At 43.9% G+C, this 16,672-nt stretch overlaps 1 protein-coding gene across 2 annotated transcripts in view; it reads right to left on the bottom strand.

Moving 5' to 3' along the window:
* Positions 1 to 2,699: 2,699 nt before the first annotated feature.
* Positions 2,700 to 16,672, bottom strand: part of ATR (ATR serine/threonine kinase) — a 125,689-nt gene continuing 111,716 nt past the window's right edge. For both annotated transcript variants that reach the window (XM_068280778.1, XM_068280779.1), the window contains 5 exons: positions 15,626 to 15,782; positions 13,222 to 13,375; positions 11,250 to 11,401; positions 7,582 to 7,687; positions 2,700 to 3,358 (listed from right to left, as the gene is read on the bottom strand). In XM_068280778.1, coding sequence (XP_068136879.1) covers positions 3,185 to 3,358; positions 7,582 to 7,687; positions 11,250 to 11,401; positions 13,222 to 13,375; positions 15,626 to 15,782 — 743 coding nt within the window. In that variant the 3' untranslated portion in view covers positions 2,700 to 3,184. The remainder of the gene's footprint in view (positions 3,359 to 7,581; positions 7,688 to 11,249; positions 11,402 to 13,221; positions 13,376 to 15,625; positions 15,783 to 16,672) is intronic.

Raw genomic sequence — 16,672 nt, 5'->3', positions numbered from 1 at the left:
ATCTGAGGGTGTGGGCGGGTGTTCAGGTGCCCACAAGGGGCAGGTTAGGGTCTAAGCTGATGGGTGGCAGTGACAGGGGGTGATTGACAGGTGATTACAGGGGAGAATAGATGTATACAGTGCACAGGGGGGGGGGGGCGGTGGTCTGGGGAGGATCTGAGGGGGTGATCAGGAGCCTCCAGGGGGCAGTTTAGGACCTAATCTAAAAAATAGCGTTGACAGATAGTGACAGGGAGTGATTGATGGGTGATTAGGGGGGTGATTGGGTGCAAACAGGGGTCTGGGGGGTGGGCAGGGGGGGTCTGAGGGGTGCTGTGGGTGATCAGGGGGCAGATCAGTGTGCTTAGGTGCAGACAGGGAGGGCTGCAGCCTGCCCTGGTGGTCCCTCGATCAATGGAACCACCAGGGCAGGAGGCAGCCTGTATAATACGCTTTGTATACATTACAAAGCGTATTATACGCTTTACTTTCGGCGATCGAGGGGTTAACAACCCGCCGGCGCTTCCGAACGGCCGGTGGGTGGGCGGAGCCTATTGTCGACGGATGCATGCGCATCACAGCGCGTGATCCCCGGCCAGAACGAGCCCAAGGACCCGACGCCCATCGGCGTTACGTGGTCCTGGGCATGCCACTTTGCCGCCTCCCATAGATAGTGGGCGGTCGGCAAGTGGTTAAAGTTTAAAATAATCTTTTTTTTTCAATCAAGAAAAACAAACTATTATCCCATTGGTTTTTTTTTTCTATAAAAATCCGATCGGACATGTTGGAAAAATCTTTATATTCTAACGGAATAATCGAACTAAAATTACCTAATCGAAAAAAGAAAAATTGTACCATATATGGGCCCCTTAAGGGCCCTTTCCCACTAAGAAACACAATCATTCTGCGATCATGTTTCATTCTATTTCCACAGTTGCCATTTTGTTGTGATCTGATCGCAATCCCTCAGGCAGGGAATAGAGATGTGGCGAACATCTCTGGGGGGTTTACTACTTCCGGGTCACTCTGACCCGGAGTAGTACGCCTGCGCTGCCCGGCGGAGCGCATCCTAGATCGCACTCCTGTTGCCGGGCACTCTCTGCGCATGAGCGTGACGTCGTTCATGACGTCACGCACATGCGCAGAAAGTGCCGGCAACAGGAGCGCGATCTAGGTCGCACTCTGCCGGGCAGCGCAGGCGTAATACTCCGGGTCAGAGCGACCCGGAAGTAGTAAACCCCCAGGGATTCAGAGATGTTCGCCACATCTCTAGCAGGGAACACACTTGTCTTTCAGTTTTTCTGCATACTTTTTCTGCACACCAAGTGTGTTTCTATGCAGGAAAAAGCGCGTGTTTTTTCACAGCAGCTAATGTAATTGATAGAGAAAACTGACAAAATGTGCAGAGTCATCATGCAGAATTTTTTTCTGCGCGCGAAACAACATATTAAGTGTGAACTAGCCCATTGATTAAATGAGTTCTCAGTTTTTCTGAAAACGCGCACGAAAACAGTCAAGTGTGTTCCCTGCATCAGGCAATTTCAGTGCAATGGGAGAAAAAAAATAAAAACTTGGCAAGAAAATAGTTTGAATTGCCAAATAACAGAAAATTGCATCGTGATTGCGATTCTAGTGGACAAGCAGCACTACGATTTACATGTTGATCACGATGCCGTTCGTATCTGCAAAACGCAAGTGATCCGACTCTGGGATCAAAATGTAGCGAGTGGAGAAGAGCCCTTATTGCATGCTTGTCTTGGCTGAGCATGTTCATGGTTATGTGGGCCAAAACAGAAACCTATTTTAAAGTGACACTGAAGCGAAAAAAAAACCTCATGATATAATGAATTGGTTGTGTTGTACAGATAATTAATAGAGCATTAGTAACAAAGAAAATAGTGTCATATTTTTATTTTCAGGCGTATCATTTTTTTTTATAACATTGCATCATTCTCTAATAATTGCAGTTTCCACAATACACTCAGCATTCTACATGATTTCACAGAGCAAGCTACTGACCCTTTTCTCTGCAGAAAAAAACGTAAACAAAGAAAAAACAATGAGAGTTAAGTGCTTCAAAAGACAGTGCTGTCCACGACTTTATAAAGTCGCAGAGCTCACAGAAGCTCTTTTGCATAGATAAAAACTGGAGTTTCTTAACTCTTCCTGTACTGTAAACAATATGAGACTCATATCTGTGCTAATAACGTTTTATTTCTAAGCAGTACTACACATACAAATCATTATATCATAGGTTTATTTTCACATCAGATTCCCTTTAAACAATGGAGATTAGCTTGAGAAAAAACCCAGCGGATTGCTTTTCCCAAACAGACCTCTTGCAGATATGACCATCTCCTAATTTTACCACTTCAAGGGCCACCACTGGATCAACTTGCTTGAAGAGATAAACCCCGGCGGCTGTGCAAGCCTATGCTGCACTTCCTGTTTACATTGGCCTCTCAATTTATTTAGTATTTTGATTGGTCAACTAAAGGCTCTCATAGAAGACTATAGTCAAATTATCCAAATCGAGTGCCGGATGTCAAAAGCCATGGGTGCAGCAGGTACGCATGTTCAGAGACCATATCTTCAAGCATGCTGATCCTGTGACGGCTTCCAAATAATACCAATGGTTGGAGTTCCTTTTTAAGTGTAGTACAATTTTATTCAGTTTTGTTAGTGATGCAGCTTGCAGTACCTGGCATTTTACCAACTAGTCGATATATCCAAGAAGGCAGCGGACACAGTACACAAATATAATAAACACTTTCCTACTACACAAAAATGTTAACCATGAAATAGGATTTTAATGAGGTTGCAAAAGAATGACGTACTACTCACTGCAGTAAATATAACAAATATTTATTTCTTCTAACTTACATGTAGCAGAAGAATAATAAGGCAGTTCAGCTTTACTTCTGCTTACAACAGTAGGTTCTAGAGCAAATCACATTCCTTACGTTTAAGGCAACTTCTCCTCAGAGAATGTCCAATATAATTACTCTGAAATAGCATCTCCTCATTTAGGAGATCAAAATAAATTATTCTTGAACAAAAGAGTAACAGAAACAACAAACATAGAATGGCGCCAGATGAACAACAAACTATAGAGCATATTTCTGGGCTGCTGGACAAAGTGTGGTGGGGAATGTAGAAGATGACTTTTTGTGTGTTTGAAATTCATCTTAGGATCAGCAGCAAATCAGTAGTAAGCTGCCCATCCAAGGTACATCTGGCATAAAAAGTTTTCATTGGTAGCTTCTTGGATCAGATAATGAACGTGTCCTTCAATAGACAGTGGAAGACCGTTGATGCGATTATTAGTCTTTATCACACCCTGTAGCCTCTGCTCAATGTCAAGCACATGGGTTTTAGCCTGGAGAAAAAGCAAAGACATAACTTATTTTATTTTTAAGTGTCTAAAATTAAAGGACAACTATTGCGAAAATTTGTAAAATGTAAAATACATGTGGTATTAGTTGTACATCTATCCAAAAGTAAGAGGCATTAGAAATGTATTTTTTCCCCATGTTGCTATCACTTATAGTAGCTAGTAAAAAAATGGCAGGCTTTTGACTAGTTCATCTCCTCATGGGGGATTGTCAGTAGTTTATGTATTCTTTGCAAGAGCTCTCTCTGGAAAGTACCTTTACAATTGTGCTGTAGCCAGAAAGTACCTTTACAATTGTGCTGTAGCAGATATACACTCACCTAAAGGATTATTAGGAACATCTGTTAAATTTCTCATTAATGCAATTATCTAATCAACCAATCACATGTCAGTTGCTTAATGCATTTAGGGGTGTGGTCCTGGTCAAGTTAATCTCCTTAACTCCAAACAATGTCAGAATGGGAAAGAAAGGTGATTTAAGCAATTTTGAGCGTGGCATGATTGTTGGTGCCAGACAGGCTGGTCTGTATTTTTCACAATCTGCTCAGTTACTGGGATTTTCACGCACAACCATTTTTAGCTAATAGTTAACAGTTTTTGATGAGCAGAAACACAAATGTGACAAACATGCAAAAGAATAAGAAATCAGGAAGGGGCAAATAGTTTTTCACATCACTGTATACAGTGGAGGAAATAATTATTTGACCCCTCACTGATTTTGTAAGTTTGTCCAATGACAAAGAAATGAAAAGTCTCAGAACAGTATCATTTCAATTGTAGGTTTTTTTTAACAGTGGCAGATAGCACATCAAAAGGAAAATCGAAAAAATAGCCTTAAATAAAAGATAGCAACTGATTTGCACTTCATTGAGTGAAATACGTTTTTGAACCCTCTAACAATAAAAGACTTAAAGAGACTCCGTAACAAAAATTGCATCCTGTTTTTTATCATCCTACAAGTTCAAAAAGCTATTCTAATGTGTTCTGGCTTACTGCAGCACTTTATACTATCACTGTCTCTGTAATAAATCAATGTATCTTTCCCCTGTCAGACTTGTCGGCCTGTGTCTGGAAGGCTGCTAAGTTCTTCAGTGTTGTGGTTCTGCTATGAACTCTCCCTTCCAGGCCCCTCTATGCACACTGCCTGTGTGTTATTTAGGATTAGAGCAGCTTATCTCTTCTCTCTTATCTTTTACAAGCTGGATAAATCGTCCTCTGAGCTGGCTGGGCTTTCACATACTGAAGAATTACAGACAAGGGCAAAGCTGTTTGCAGGAAGAAACGAGCAGCCTGAAACTTCAGTTCATGAGAACTTCAGGGGGAAAGAAACACACAAATGATCTCTTGAGATTCAAAAGGAAGGCTGTATACAACCTGCTTGTGTATGGATGTATTTTCTATGTGTGGACATACTGTACATCAACCTACTTCCTGTTTTGGTGGCCATTTTGTTTGTTTATAAACGAACTTTTTAAAACTGTTTTTAACCACTTTTAATGCAGCGAGGAGCGGCGAAATTGTGTCAGAGGGTAATAGGAGATGTCCCCTAACGCACTGGTATGTTGACTTGTGTGCGATTTTAACAATACAGATTCTCTTTAATACTTAGTGGAAAAACCCTTGTTTGCAAGCACAGAGGTCAAAGGTTTCTTGTAATTGATGACCAAGTTTGCACATATTTTAGGAGGAATGTTGGTCCACTCCTCTTTGCAGATCATCTCTAAATCCCTAAGGTTTCGAGGCTGTCTCTGTGCAACTCTGAGCTTGAGCTCCCTCCATAGGTTTTCTATTGGATTAAGGTCCGGAGACTGACTAGGCCACTCCATGACCTTAATGTGCTTCTTCTTGAGCCACTCCTTTGTTGCCTTTGCTGTATGTTTTGGGTCATTGTCGTGCTGGAACACCCATCCACGACCCATTTTCAGTTTCCTGGCAGAGGGAAGGAGGTTGTCGTTCAGGATTTCACGATACATGGCTCCGTCCATTTTCCTGTTAATGCAATTCAGTTGTCCTGTGCCCTTAGCAGAAAAACACCCCCAAAGCAAAATGTTTCCACCCCCATGCTTGACGGTGGGGACGGTGTTTTGGGGGTCATAGGCAGCATTTTTCTTCCTCCAAACACAGCGAGTTGAGTTAATGCCAAAGAGCTCTATTTTGGTCTCATCAGACCACAGCACCTTCTCCCAGTCACTCACAGAATCATTCAGGTGTTCATTGGCAAACTTCAGACGGGCCTGCACATGTGCCTTCTTGAGCAGGGGGACCTTGCGAGCCCTGCAGGATTTTAATCCATTGCGGTGTAATGTGTTTCCAATGGTTTTCTTGGTGACTGTGGTCCCTGCTAATTTGAGGTCATTCACTAACTCCTCCCGTGTAGTTCTAGGATGCTTTTTCACCTTTCTCAGAACCATTGACAACCCACGAGGTGAGATCTTGCGTGGAGCCCCAGAGCGAGGTCGATTGATGGTCATTTTGTGCTCCTTCCATTTTCGAACAATCGCACCAACAGTTGTCACCTTCTCTCCCAGCTACTTGCTAATGGTTTTGTAGCCCATTCCAGCCTTGTGCAGGTCTACAATTTTGTCTCTGACATCCTTGGACAGCTCTTTGGTCTTTCCCATGTTGGAGAGTTTGGAGTCTGCTTGATTGATTGATTCTGTGGACAGGTGTCTTTTATACAGGTGACTAGTTAAGACAGGTGTCCTTAATGAGGGTGACTAATTGAGTAGAAGTGTCTAACCACTCTGTGGGAGCCAGAACTCTTAATGGTTGGTAGGGGTTCAAAAACTTATTTCACTCAATGAAATGCAAATCAGTTGCTATCTTTTATTTAAGGTTATGTTTTCGATTTTCCTTTTGATGTGCTATCTGCCACTGTTAAAATAAACCTACCATTGAAATGATACTGTTCTGAGACTTTTCATTTCTTTGTCATTGGACAAACTTACAAAATCAGTGAGGGGGTCAAATAATTATTTCCTCCACTGTATGTTGGTTGTGTTTACACACTGGAGCTACTGGTATATTACCATCTTAAAGTGATCCTGTATCCAAGACACCAAAAGAACTAGTAAATGGGATAGGGTAGGTTTGATGTGTTTTGTTTTTCCCATCCAGCACCCAAATCTGCCTCCAGCCACATCCATTACTGTCTCCCCCTCCCCTAGTACCCCGCTTGTCTTCCCTCCCCCCAGCACACTCACCTCCCTCTCCAAGCCCAGCACCCTTACCTTCTCTCCCAACCCAGCACCTTCACCTGCCCCCCCCAAGCACCCTCACCTCCCCACCCAGCCCCTCGCCTATCTCCACCCAGCCAACACTGTCATAGCACAGCTATAGCAGGCACTGCCATAGAGCAGCTATAGTGCACTAAGTGATTTTATTGGGTGCCGATGATCACCTATTACATAGCCAAGTGCCGGCATTCTCACACTGCTCCCCGGCCTCCTGCATGGTAGTGATGCATCACTGTGGCAACAGCTTACCGCACTGCCGGACTGATTTAACAGTGGCACATCAGTTGTTGCTCCGTGTCCGGAGAGGGGCAGAGGTGGCGAGTGGAGGAGGCACGGAGATTGGAGGGGGACACAGAATGGACAAGGAGGGCGGAGGGGGACAGAGGTGACAATAGTCACCTCCATCCCCTTCCACTATAATTAGACTGCTCATTAAATAAGAACCATAGTTTGGAGTCTGGGGGTACTTGGATGGACAGGAATTGCAATAGGGGGTACGTGAGTTGGAAAAGTGGAGAAACATTAGGCTAGATTAAGCTTCTTTAGACTACTGCAATAGTTGAACTTAAAGGAATTATCAGACAATATCAAGAAAATAAGTGCTACTTACCCGGGGCTTCCTCCAGCCCCAATCTCCCAGCATGTCCCCCGCCGCAGCTCTGCAGTCAGCCGTTCGCCGCAGCTGCCGTTCGCCGTAGTTCTGCGCCTGCACAGTACGCTCAGTTCCACGTGGCGCTGATGGACAGCGCCGCTTGCGCAGGCGCAGTACAGACCGACCTGATGTCATCGCCGGGGATCGGGAGGCAGCTGCGGCGAACGGCTGACGGCAGAGCTGGGGCGCGGGACATGCTGGGAGATTGGGGCTGAAGGAAGCCGCGTGTAAGTAGCACTTATTTTCTTGATATTGCCTGATAACTCCTTTAAATATGCTTTTCACAGGGCTATTATGACGGAAACCCACACAAAACAAACCTTTTCATTTAGAATTTCTCCAGTTTCATTGGCTTGAACTTTTGTACCACTACGAACTGGTTTGCTCCATTCCACAAGAGGATCATGCAAAAAAGGCTTCAGTACACTGGAATACAGAATAAGGATAAGGTGAGTTTTCACATGTATAAGAAATAAACAATTATACAACATCACACATAATTGGAGTGTTACCAAGCTGCTGATCACACAATATTAACAAAATCATAGAGTCAAATTATAGGGGTTTATAGAATAGTTATTACCCATTACAAACAGCCATTCACTTACAGAGATAATGTCAATTACAGAAGTGTGCATTACTTTGTTTAGTGCATATTTTGACTAAAGTACCCCAGGTCAACTGCTAAATATACAACCAGAGTACACGTCTCAATCAAGGCCTTCCAAATCACTCCTTTAACACAAGTATATACATGGATAAGCCCACTCATCCATTTTTGTCATAAAAAAAATAGGCCAAAATTCATGAACCGTTCATTAGCTGATGCCCCCAAATGTGCTGCCATAGCTCCATGTGCAGAGTGCGTGTTGGCAGAATGTCGGTGGGTGCAGAGTGCATGTTGGCTCGTGCTGCAGCAAATATATCTACCTCTCCTTCCTCTGATCCATCTGTCTCCCCAGTAGCGTCTGAACTGGCCACTAGTGCTCCAAGCTCAACCTCATGTGACTACAGAGAACATGGAGCTCTAGTGGCCAGTTAGTTAGTTGCAGGGTAGACTCATGGATGCAAGCCAGAGTGAGGATGGATAAATATTCATGCTGCAGCATACTCCAATGCCAGCTCTGCATACATTTACTTGCGTTGCCAGGCAATGGGACACTCCTGCCCATCCCCCTGGCCGGTCAGCTGAGCTCATCCAGCCAGTTGTGGACTTTCCCTCCGTTGGGACAAACACTCCCATCACTGCCAGCCAGACTATTGGCCTTACTCCACAGCAGTCCAACAATCACTGCCCGCCCTTGTGACCTCCCACTGGTCGCCGGGGCAACCCTAATTGGGCCAACCTACTGTTCACTTCTATTTAAACCACCGTGCTGGTTGGCAGCGTTACCTGATGAAGGCGAGGATTCGCCGAAACGCGTTGTGACGCTGCCAGCACGCTCCAACCCTCCGGGTCAGCCACTTCCTGTCCCTTCCATCTGGACCACGATCTCCGCAGGCCACGGAGTACGTAGAAGGCGGCCCCCTCCCAGGGTTTCAGGAATAGGGCTTTGCCCTCAATTGATATGCTTTTATGCATCTACTTTCTAGTAAGTGCAATTGTTTTATGCGCTTTTTAATTTAAATAAATCTGTTTTACACTATGGAGCGCTCCTCCGCTTTTCCATTTTTTCTGCATACAGAGGCACATTTATCGCACGTGGTACATCACCCACAGATAAGCCAAAACAAACAAAAACACACACACACACTCTCTCCACCCACAATTTTGGTGTCAAAAAGTTGGCTTATGCGAAGAGATAGCCGCAGGTCCGGCGCTACCATACGGGAAACCTGAGCAATTGCTACAGGGCTCCGAGCTAACTGCTGCCCCCCCTCAGGTCACCCACAACTTAATTGTGCTCCCTGGGGCCCCTGCAATGTCTTCGGCAGAGTAGCCTCTCACCTGTCCCGGCGGGTGTGCTCCTTTAGTCAGTCTATGGCTCAGTGCACCCCCATCTTCATCCTCGCAGTGGCGTATGTTATTACCTAAACAACATGCCACGGGAGAAGATGCAACCATTGGTGAAGTCGGGGAATGCATGGAGCCACGGACTTATAGAACATACCCACCAGGACAAGCGAGATGCTACTCTGCTGAAAACAATTTTCGGAGCCCGAGGAGCACAGTTCAGTTGGATGATCTGGGGCAGCAGCCAACTCAAGGGATTCATTTTGCTGGGGGGCCCCCATTGTTACCAGAACCAGCCCTGGATATACAGTAATTCAATTACAGATACTTTGATAGTTTTTAAATACTGTCTTATTGCAAAGCCTTCTGTGAGCTGTTAATAGCTACCAACAGTCAACCCTCATCTACACAGTACAATTTTCCGCCAGATCGGATATATTACACGGATCTATTAGATAATTTCCAACCGGTCCAATTGGATTGTGATAGATTTTGCAATAGATTTTGGTCAAGAGGTGAATGGAGGAGCACTCATCCAAAATAGGAATTTTCGTGTGCACAAGCCTAGAATCCCAGTACCAACGGGACCTATAAAGGCTATGTACAAAAAGGCTGAGTGGCTTGAAAAAGAGCTTTTCAGCTCAAAACAGCGGGCTGACGCTGCCTTAGCCTATTTTTTATCTTGACAACTTTGTCATTTTAATGACATTCTAATAAAGAACTGATTTTTTACCTTCAATTTTGTGGTGCCAGTCTTTTTGTACATAGCAGTAGATTTTGGGTACTTAACAATGCAAAATCTATCCCAAAATTGATCCAAAACAACTTGGACGTCTACACCCGATGCAATTTCTTATCAGATCACAGGTCGATCTGACAGAAAATTGTACCGCGTAGATGAGGCTTCAGAGTGGGATGATTGTTGAAGAGTCAGCACTGTCAACTGATTGCTTGTAATATTTACAAGATTTACATTTATATAGATAAGAAATATGTTCATTGCCCATATGTAACATTCTGAAGGTTCAAAGAGCCAATAATATTCACTTAGATGTGTGACTGGCTGGTTAATCATGAGCATACATGCAGGCTCTACCTGTGAGCATTCGTAAGGCATAGTTCCAGCCAATCTCAACTCTCTAAATTGGGCAGACCTGATGGGGAACTTAAAGGGAACCTGAAGTGAGAAGCATATGGAGGCTACCATATTTATTTCCTTTTAAACAATACTAGCTGCCTGGTAATTCTGATCTCTCTGGCTGTGTCTAAATCATACACCTGAAACAAGCATGCAGTTAATTTGGTCAGAGCACCTGATCTGCATACTTGTTCAGGGTCTGTAGCTTAAAATATTGCAGGCAGAGGACCTGAAGGTCAGCTAGGTAATATGCGCTGCTTAAAAGGAAATAAATATGTCAGCCTCCATATCCCTCTAACTTTACTTAAAACCTAATTCTTACTAATCAATGGGCATGCAGAAAGTCTTTCAAAACAATACTGGTCCACTCGCACTGTACCATGGCTATGCTGTCACACACATCACAAAATATCCTGGGCAGATGGGATGAGAAAATTTAGTCTGAACAGCAACTTGTCACACGATTGCCACTCATTTCCAAAACTCCCCCCTACCGCCATATCAATCTTTCTCATTGAGTCACTTTCTCAACCAATCACTGTCCAAATTTACAGAGAACCTCAATGAAAACTGTAATAGCGAAAAAAAAGGAGCCCTTCAATTATTCAAAGGAACATGAAAATATGAACATATATCCAATTTGTCTCTCAGATTAATTTCGGCCTTGAACTATGCTTTACTAACACACACAGATGCCTCCATGGTTGTTTACGATTGGCCAGCTGCATGCTCAGGTAATTGAATAGAACAGGCAGATGTTAGATTTTAACACAAGACTACCATTAACTATCATCTCTAAGGACTCTTGAGCAAGGAAAATCTTTATATCACTTTACTAATAAAGATCATATATTCACAACAAACGCAAGAGAGAAAGATTAAAGTAAAGAATTAACCTCATCAGTGGTTCTCTTTGGTCTCTCATTAACCTCATGGTGACTTCACAGGCACGTCTGAAAAGGCCTTCTACTCCCATAGGGCCCATTCCATTAACCATGTTAGGTGTCAATCGAAATGGAACAATTTCTGGAACTGTAAATGTTTCACCCTAAATTAAAATAAATATTTATTAATATATACCACAATACAGAGTATAAGTAAACCCTTATTTGTTTTTTTCAAAGCTGTGTGGCGACCAACCTAATGCACAAGTCACTATAAGCTCACTGACTACTCCGTAGGGCTCTATTCCCAAAACTTCTCATAAATGACTTATCTATATAATAAAAATAACCTTTCATTGAAAAACCCCAATAAAAATTATTGAAACCTAAAAATAACCTTTCTGCACATTTACAAGCAAATAAAACGACAGGGTCAACTGACACATATCGGACCTACAAATCTGCCCTTAGTCATAGAACTATGACTAAGGGCAGATTTGTAGGGCTGATACACGTCACTTGACCCTGTCGTTTTATTGCACTTTGTATGTGGAGTCTCCAATAAAGAAAACCAGCTTTTTGCACGACCTCGTTTGGTTTGCGGATCCCTATTGCTTCTACTGTGGTTTTGGCCTGGGTTTCTTGATCCTGGTTATCGTTAAGGGGGTAAAGCATTCATAAACTCTCACTTTGCCAAAATAATCACTCAAAGTGAGTTGTTCCTCATTAACTTAATTTCAATATTACTTTTCTTACCTTAATTATTTCATATTTTTGCTCTTTGGGAGCTTAAAAAAGTAACATAGATAAGGTGAAAACAGAGGAAAAACAGGTGAAAAAGCTTTGTGAATCATGCCCATTGGGGTCTATTTAGTTTGTTATAATCAGTAATAATCAATATAACAAACAAAATCAAAGAATAAAAATAGGTACACCTTGCTAGTACTAGGCAGGATCAACAAGGTTTTGGAAACATTCCTCAAAAAGTTTAGTCTATACTGACATAATAGCATCACACAGTTGCAGCAGATTTGTCAACAACCTTTGGGATGTGTTCACCACATTCCAAAGGTGCTCTATTGGATTGAGATCTGGTGGTGTGGAGGACATCTGAGTACAGTTAATCAATAGTCATGTTCAAGAAACCAGTTAAGAGATGTTGTGATCTTTGTGGCGTGGTGCATCATCCTGGTGAATGAAGCCACTAGAAGACAGGTACACTGTGGTCAAAAAGGGATGGAAATGGTTAGCAACAATACTCAGGAAGCCCATGGTGTTCAAATGATGCTCAGTTGGTACTAAGGAGTCCAAAGAGTGCCAAGAAAATGTCCCTCACACAATTACACCACCAGCCTGAAATGTTGTCAAAAGGCCAAATGGATCCATGCTTTCATATTGTCTTCTCTGAATTTTGACCTTACCATCTAAATGTCACTGCTGAAATCAAGACTTATCAGAAAAAGCAACATTTTCCAAACTCGGATTGTCCAATTTTGCTAAGTGTGGGCAAATTATAGCCTCAGATTCCTGTTCTTAGTTGACAGGAGTGGTACCAGATGTGGTCTTCTGCCTCTGTAGTTATCTGTTTCAAGGTTCAACATGTGTATTTAGAGATCATAATCTGCATATCTTGAATTGTAATGAGTGGTTATTTAAGCTACTATTGCTTTATGATATTTTCATACCAGTCTGCTCATCCTTCTCGAACATCAAGGCACCTTGTCTACACAACTCGTATTTACTGGATTTATTCTGTGTTGGGAATGAGCCTGTCCCTGCACACACCGAAGCAAACAGTGGGAGGAACTAAAAAGCAAAAAGGCTGAGCAGAACTGCATATCTGACCACGCTTGGTTCAATTTAAGGTAAAAACAATCTTCAGCAGAGTAAAGGTATCCATACACTAACTGATGCCTCAACATGAACACCCGATCGTAATTATGATGGATTTCTGGACAAGTCTATCTATCCTATAACTCTGTACCTTGTTAAAGAGGCAGTTGAAATCCACATGAACACATTCCCCTGTGAGTGAGTCAAAGAGAATGTTCTCTCCATGGCGATCTCCAAGGCCTAAGATGTAGCCAACCATAGACATCACAGCTGTGGAGCGACAGTAGGCTGATCGGCTGTTGTACCTAAAAGCATATTTACACGCACATTACTGCAAAAGAGCAAATATCTATATAAGTGTCCTCTACCTTTAAATCATTCAATTAATACATTATGTTATTAACTAAGTAATATTTAGATATTTGTATTCGTTTAGAAACAGGAGCATTAACACACTTTAGAAAAAAATAGTTCTCTTTAGAACAGTCCAACTTTTTAGTACTTGCTATAATTAAAGGACACCTGAAATGAAAGGGATATGGAGGCGGTCATATTTATTTCCTTTTAAATAACACCAGTTGCCTGGCTGTCCTGCTGATCTCTTTGGCTGCAGTAGCGTCCGAATCACATACATGAAACAAGCATGTGGCTAATCCAGTCAGACTTTAGACACACCTGATCTACATGCTTGTTCAGGGTCAGCACTGGCCTGCGGGACTCCAGGCTTCTCTCCCTGGCCAACGGGATCCCCGTCACCTCCACTCTTCGATCCCGGTGGCCAAGCAGCAGCGAAACGTCTGTCTGGATTTTGACTATTCTCTGCCGGCTGCCTGCACCGACCTCTGCCTGGGTTTTGACTACTCTCTGCCTGCAGCCAGCACAGACCTCTGCCTGGGTTTTGACTAATCTCCGCCTGCACCGACCTGTGCCTGGATTTTGACTACTCTCTGCCTGCCGCCTAAGACCCAGATTGTGATGTCGCCCTCTGTGCAATTCCGTTTCAAAATATACCACACACAGGAGGTGTATTAGGTATATATGTACATACTTTATAGTCTGGTGCCTTATTTGTACAGTTTCACTATTTTTTAAGCTTAATCATTAATTTAATTATGTCAACAATTTTGTGTTTCAGTCTTTTTTTCATATGCAGGATGTCTACCGGGCCTTTATTCGGATATATTTTGGCGAGTTAAGACTTAAGAATTGGAGGCCTAAAATTCTTTTTAAAAAATGTACCGCTTTTAGACCCAAAAATCCAGACAGAAATGCACCGCCAGGGAGGTTAAAACAAAATAAATATGTCAGCCTCCATTATCCCACTCAGTTCAGGTGTATTTTACCCTGCCAGGTACCTGATGCCAAGGGTTAGGGCTTGTTCACAATATGTGTGGCGCTGTCAGCTTTGACATACTGCATATGGTGTGCAATCTGCATGGACAGTAAGTCCATATCCCTATGGTTGGCCAGTCTTTGTCCCATTTCTGTAACCTTGCACTGTGGTCAGCCAGTCTCTGTAACATGGCCCTGTAGTCAGCAAGTCTCTGTAACATGTCCCTGTGGTTGGCCAGTCTCTGTAACATGTCCCTGTGGTTGGCCAGTCTCTGTAACATGTCCCTGTGGTTGGCCAGTCTCTGTAACATGGCCCTGTAGTCAGCAAGTCTCTGTAACATGGCCCTGTGGTTGGCCAGTCTCTGTAACATGGCTCCATGGTTGACAAGCCTCTGTAACATGGCCCCATCATCAGCAAGTCTCTGTAACATGGCCCTGTAGTCAGCAAGTCTCTGTAACATGGCTCTGTGGCTGGGCAGTCTCTGTAACATGGCCCCGTAGCCGGCCAGTCTCTGTAGCATGGCCCCGTGGTCAGCCAGTCTCTGTAACATGGTCCTGTAGTCAGCAAGTCTCTGCAACATGTCCCTGTGGCTGGCCAGTCTCTGTAACATGTCCCTGTGGCTGGCCAGTCTCTGTAACATGGCCCTGTGGCTGGCCAGTCTCTGTAACATGGCCCTGTGTCTGGCCAGTCTCTGTAACATGGCCCTGTGGCTGGTCAGTCTCTGTAACATGGCCCTGTGGCTGGTCCGTCTCTGTAACATGGCCCTGTGGCTGGTCAGTCTCTGTAACATGGCCCTGTGGCTGGCCAGTCTCTGTAACATGGCCCTGTGGCTGGCCAGTCTCTGTAACATGGCCCTGTGGCTGGCCAGTCTCTGTAACATGGCCCTGTGGCTGGCCAGTCTCTGTAACATGGCCCTGTGGCTGGCCAGTCTCTGTAACATGGCCCTGTGGCTGGCCAGTCTCTGTAACATGGCCCTGTGGCTGGCCAGTCTCTGTAACATGGCCCTGTGGCTGGCCAGTCTCTGTAACATGGCCCTGTGGTCAGTCACTCTGAGTATCAGGGCCCTACTGTTATGATGTCCTGGCACAAATCAGTTTTTTTTATGTCAGGACACAAGAAAAATGTCTGCTATAGGTCGTACACGCATGGTTTATTGTATATCTAGAGAAGGTCAGGTCAAAATTAAATAGCGATAAATCACATTTAGTCTTCATCAACACACCATGATGTTGGATCAGGAAATGTCCTTAAAAACCACTCGTGGAATACAGGTGGGTGACGAGCCAAGAAAACCTCCTTAAACAGCTTTAGCTTCTCCTGGACGGAATTTACATTTTTCGACATAAACTCTTTAAGTTCTTTTCCACCCATGTATGTTCCTAGAAAAGAAGGACACAGAGATGAGCCATACCAGTAATTAGCATCAATGTCTTATATTAATGACTTTAATCACTGGATAGTAGATTTCACTGAAGCTCTGCCTACCCCCTACAGACTAGATTAATGCCAAGGCAGTAATGACACCAGCTGGTTTGGCAAATAATAAATTTGAATAAGGATCATTATCCAATAAAACTTCCCTAAATGATGAGCACTATAAGGACCAGGTGAGTTTTGATTGATCTGTGCTGCGTGGGCTCTTCAGCCCGCAGCACAGATCGGGTAATAGGCAGGGCGATCAGACTTCCCCCCCTTTTTTTCCCACTAGGAGGATGTCCTGCTGGGTGGGTCTGATCGCCGCCTGCTTGTGCCTTGCGGGGGGGGGGGGGGGGGGCGCTCCTCAAAGCCCCCTTCCGCAGCGATATTCTGCCTCCCTCTCTTTCCCTCCCTCCCCTCTATGGGCGGTACAGGACAGCGATCCGTCCTGTACCGCCTCTGATAGGCTTCAGCCGATCAGATGTTGGCGATCCTCGGCCAGATCTCCTTTACGGCGCTGCTGTAACAGCAGCGCCGTACGATGTAAACACAGGGGATTATATCCCTGCGTGTTTACATTTAGCCTGCGAGCCACCATCGGAGGCTCGCAGGCTGTTCACGGAGCTCCCCGTCGTGAACTGACATGGAACGGCCGCTCCATGGAAATCCACAAACGTTGACTGGTCGTTAAGTGGTTAAAATTGTGAAGACATCATTTTCAGAGGCATGTAGAATGCCTTGTAAATTATTCACTCTATGCTTCATAGTAGATATTAATTCAACAAGTGAACAAATAGAACTTAATAATGCACACTCTGTCTTAAGGTACATTCACACATCTGATTTTTCCAAA

The sequence above is a fragment of the Hyperolius riggenbachi genome, chromosome 4, assembly GCF_040937935.1.
Source record: "Hyperolius riggenbachi isolate aHypRig1 chromosome 4, aHypRig1.pri, whole genome shotgun sequence".
Classification (NCBI taxonomy): Eukaryota; Metazoa; Chordata; class Amphibia; order Anura; family Hyperoliidae; genus Hyperolius; species Hyperolius riggenbachi.
This window is presented reverse-complemented; position numbering and strand designations above follow the sequence as displayed.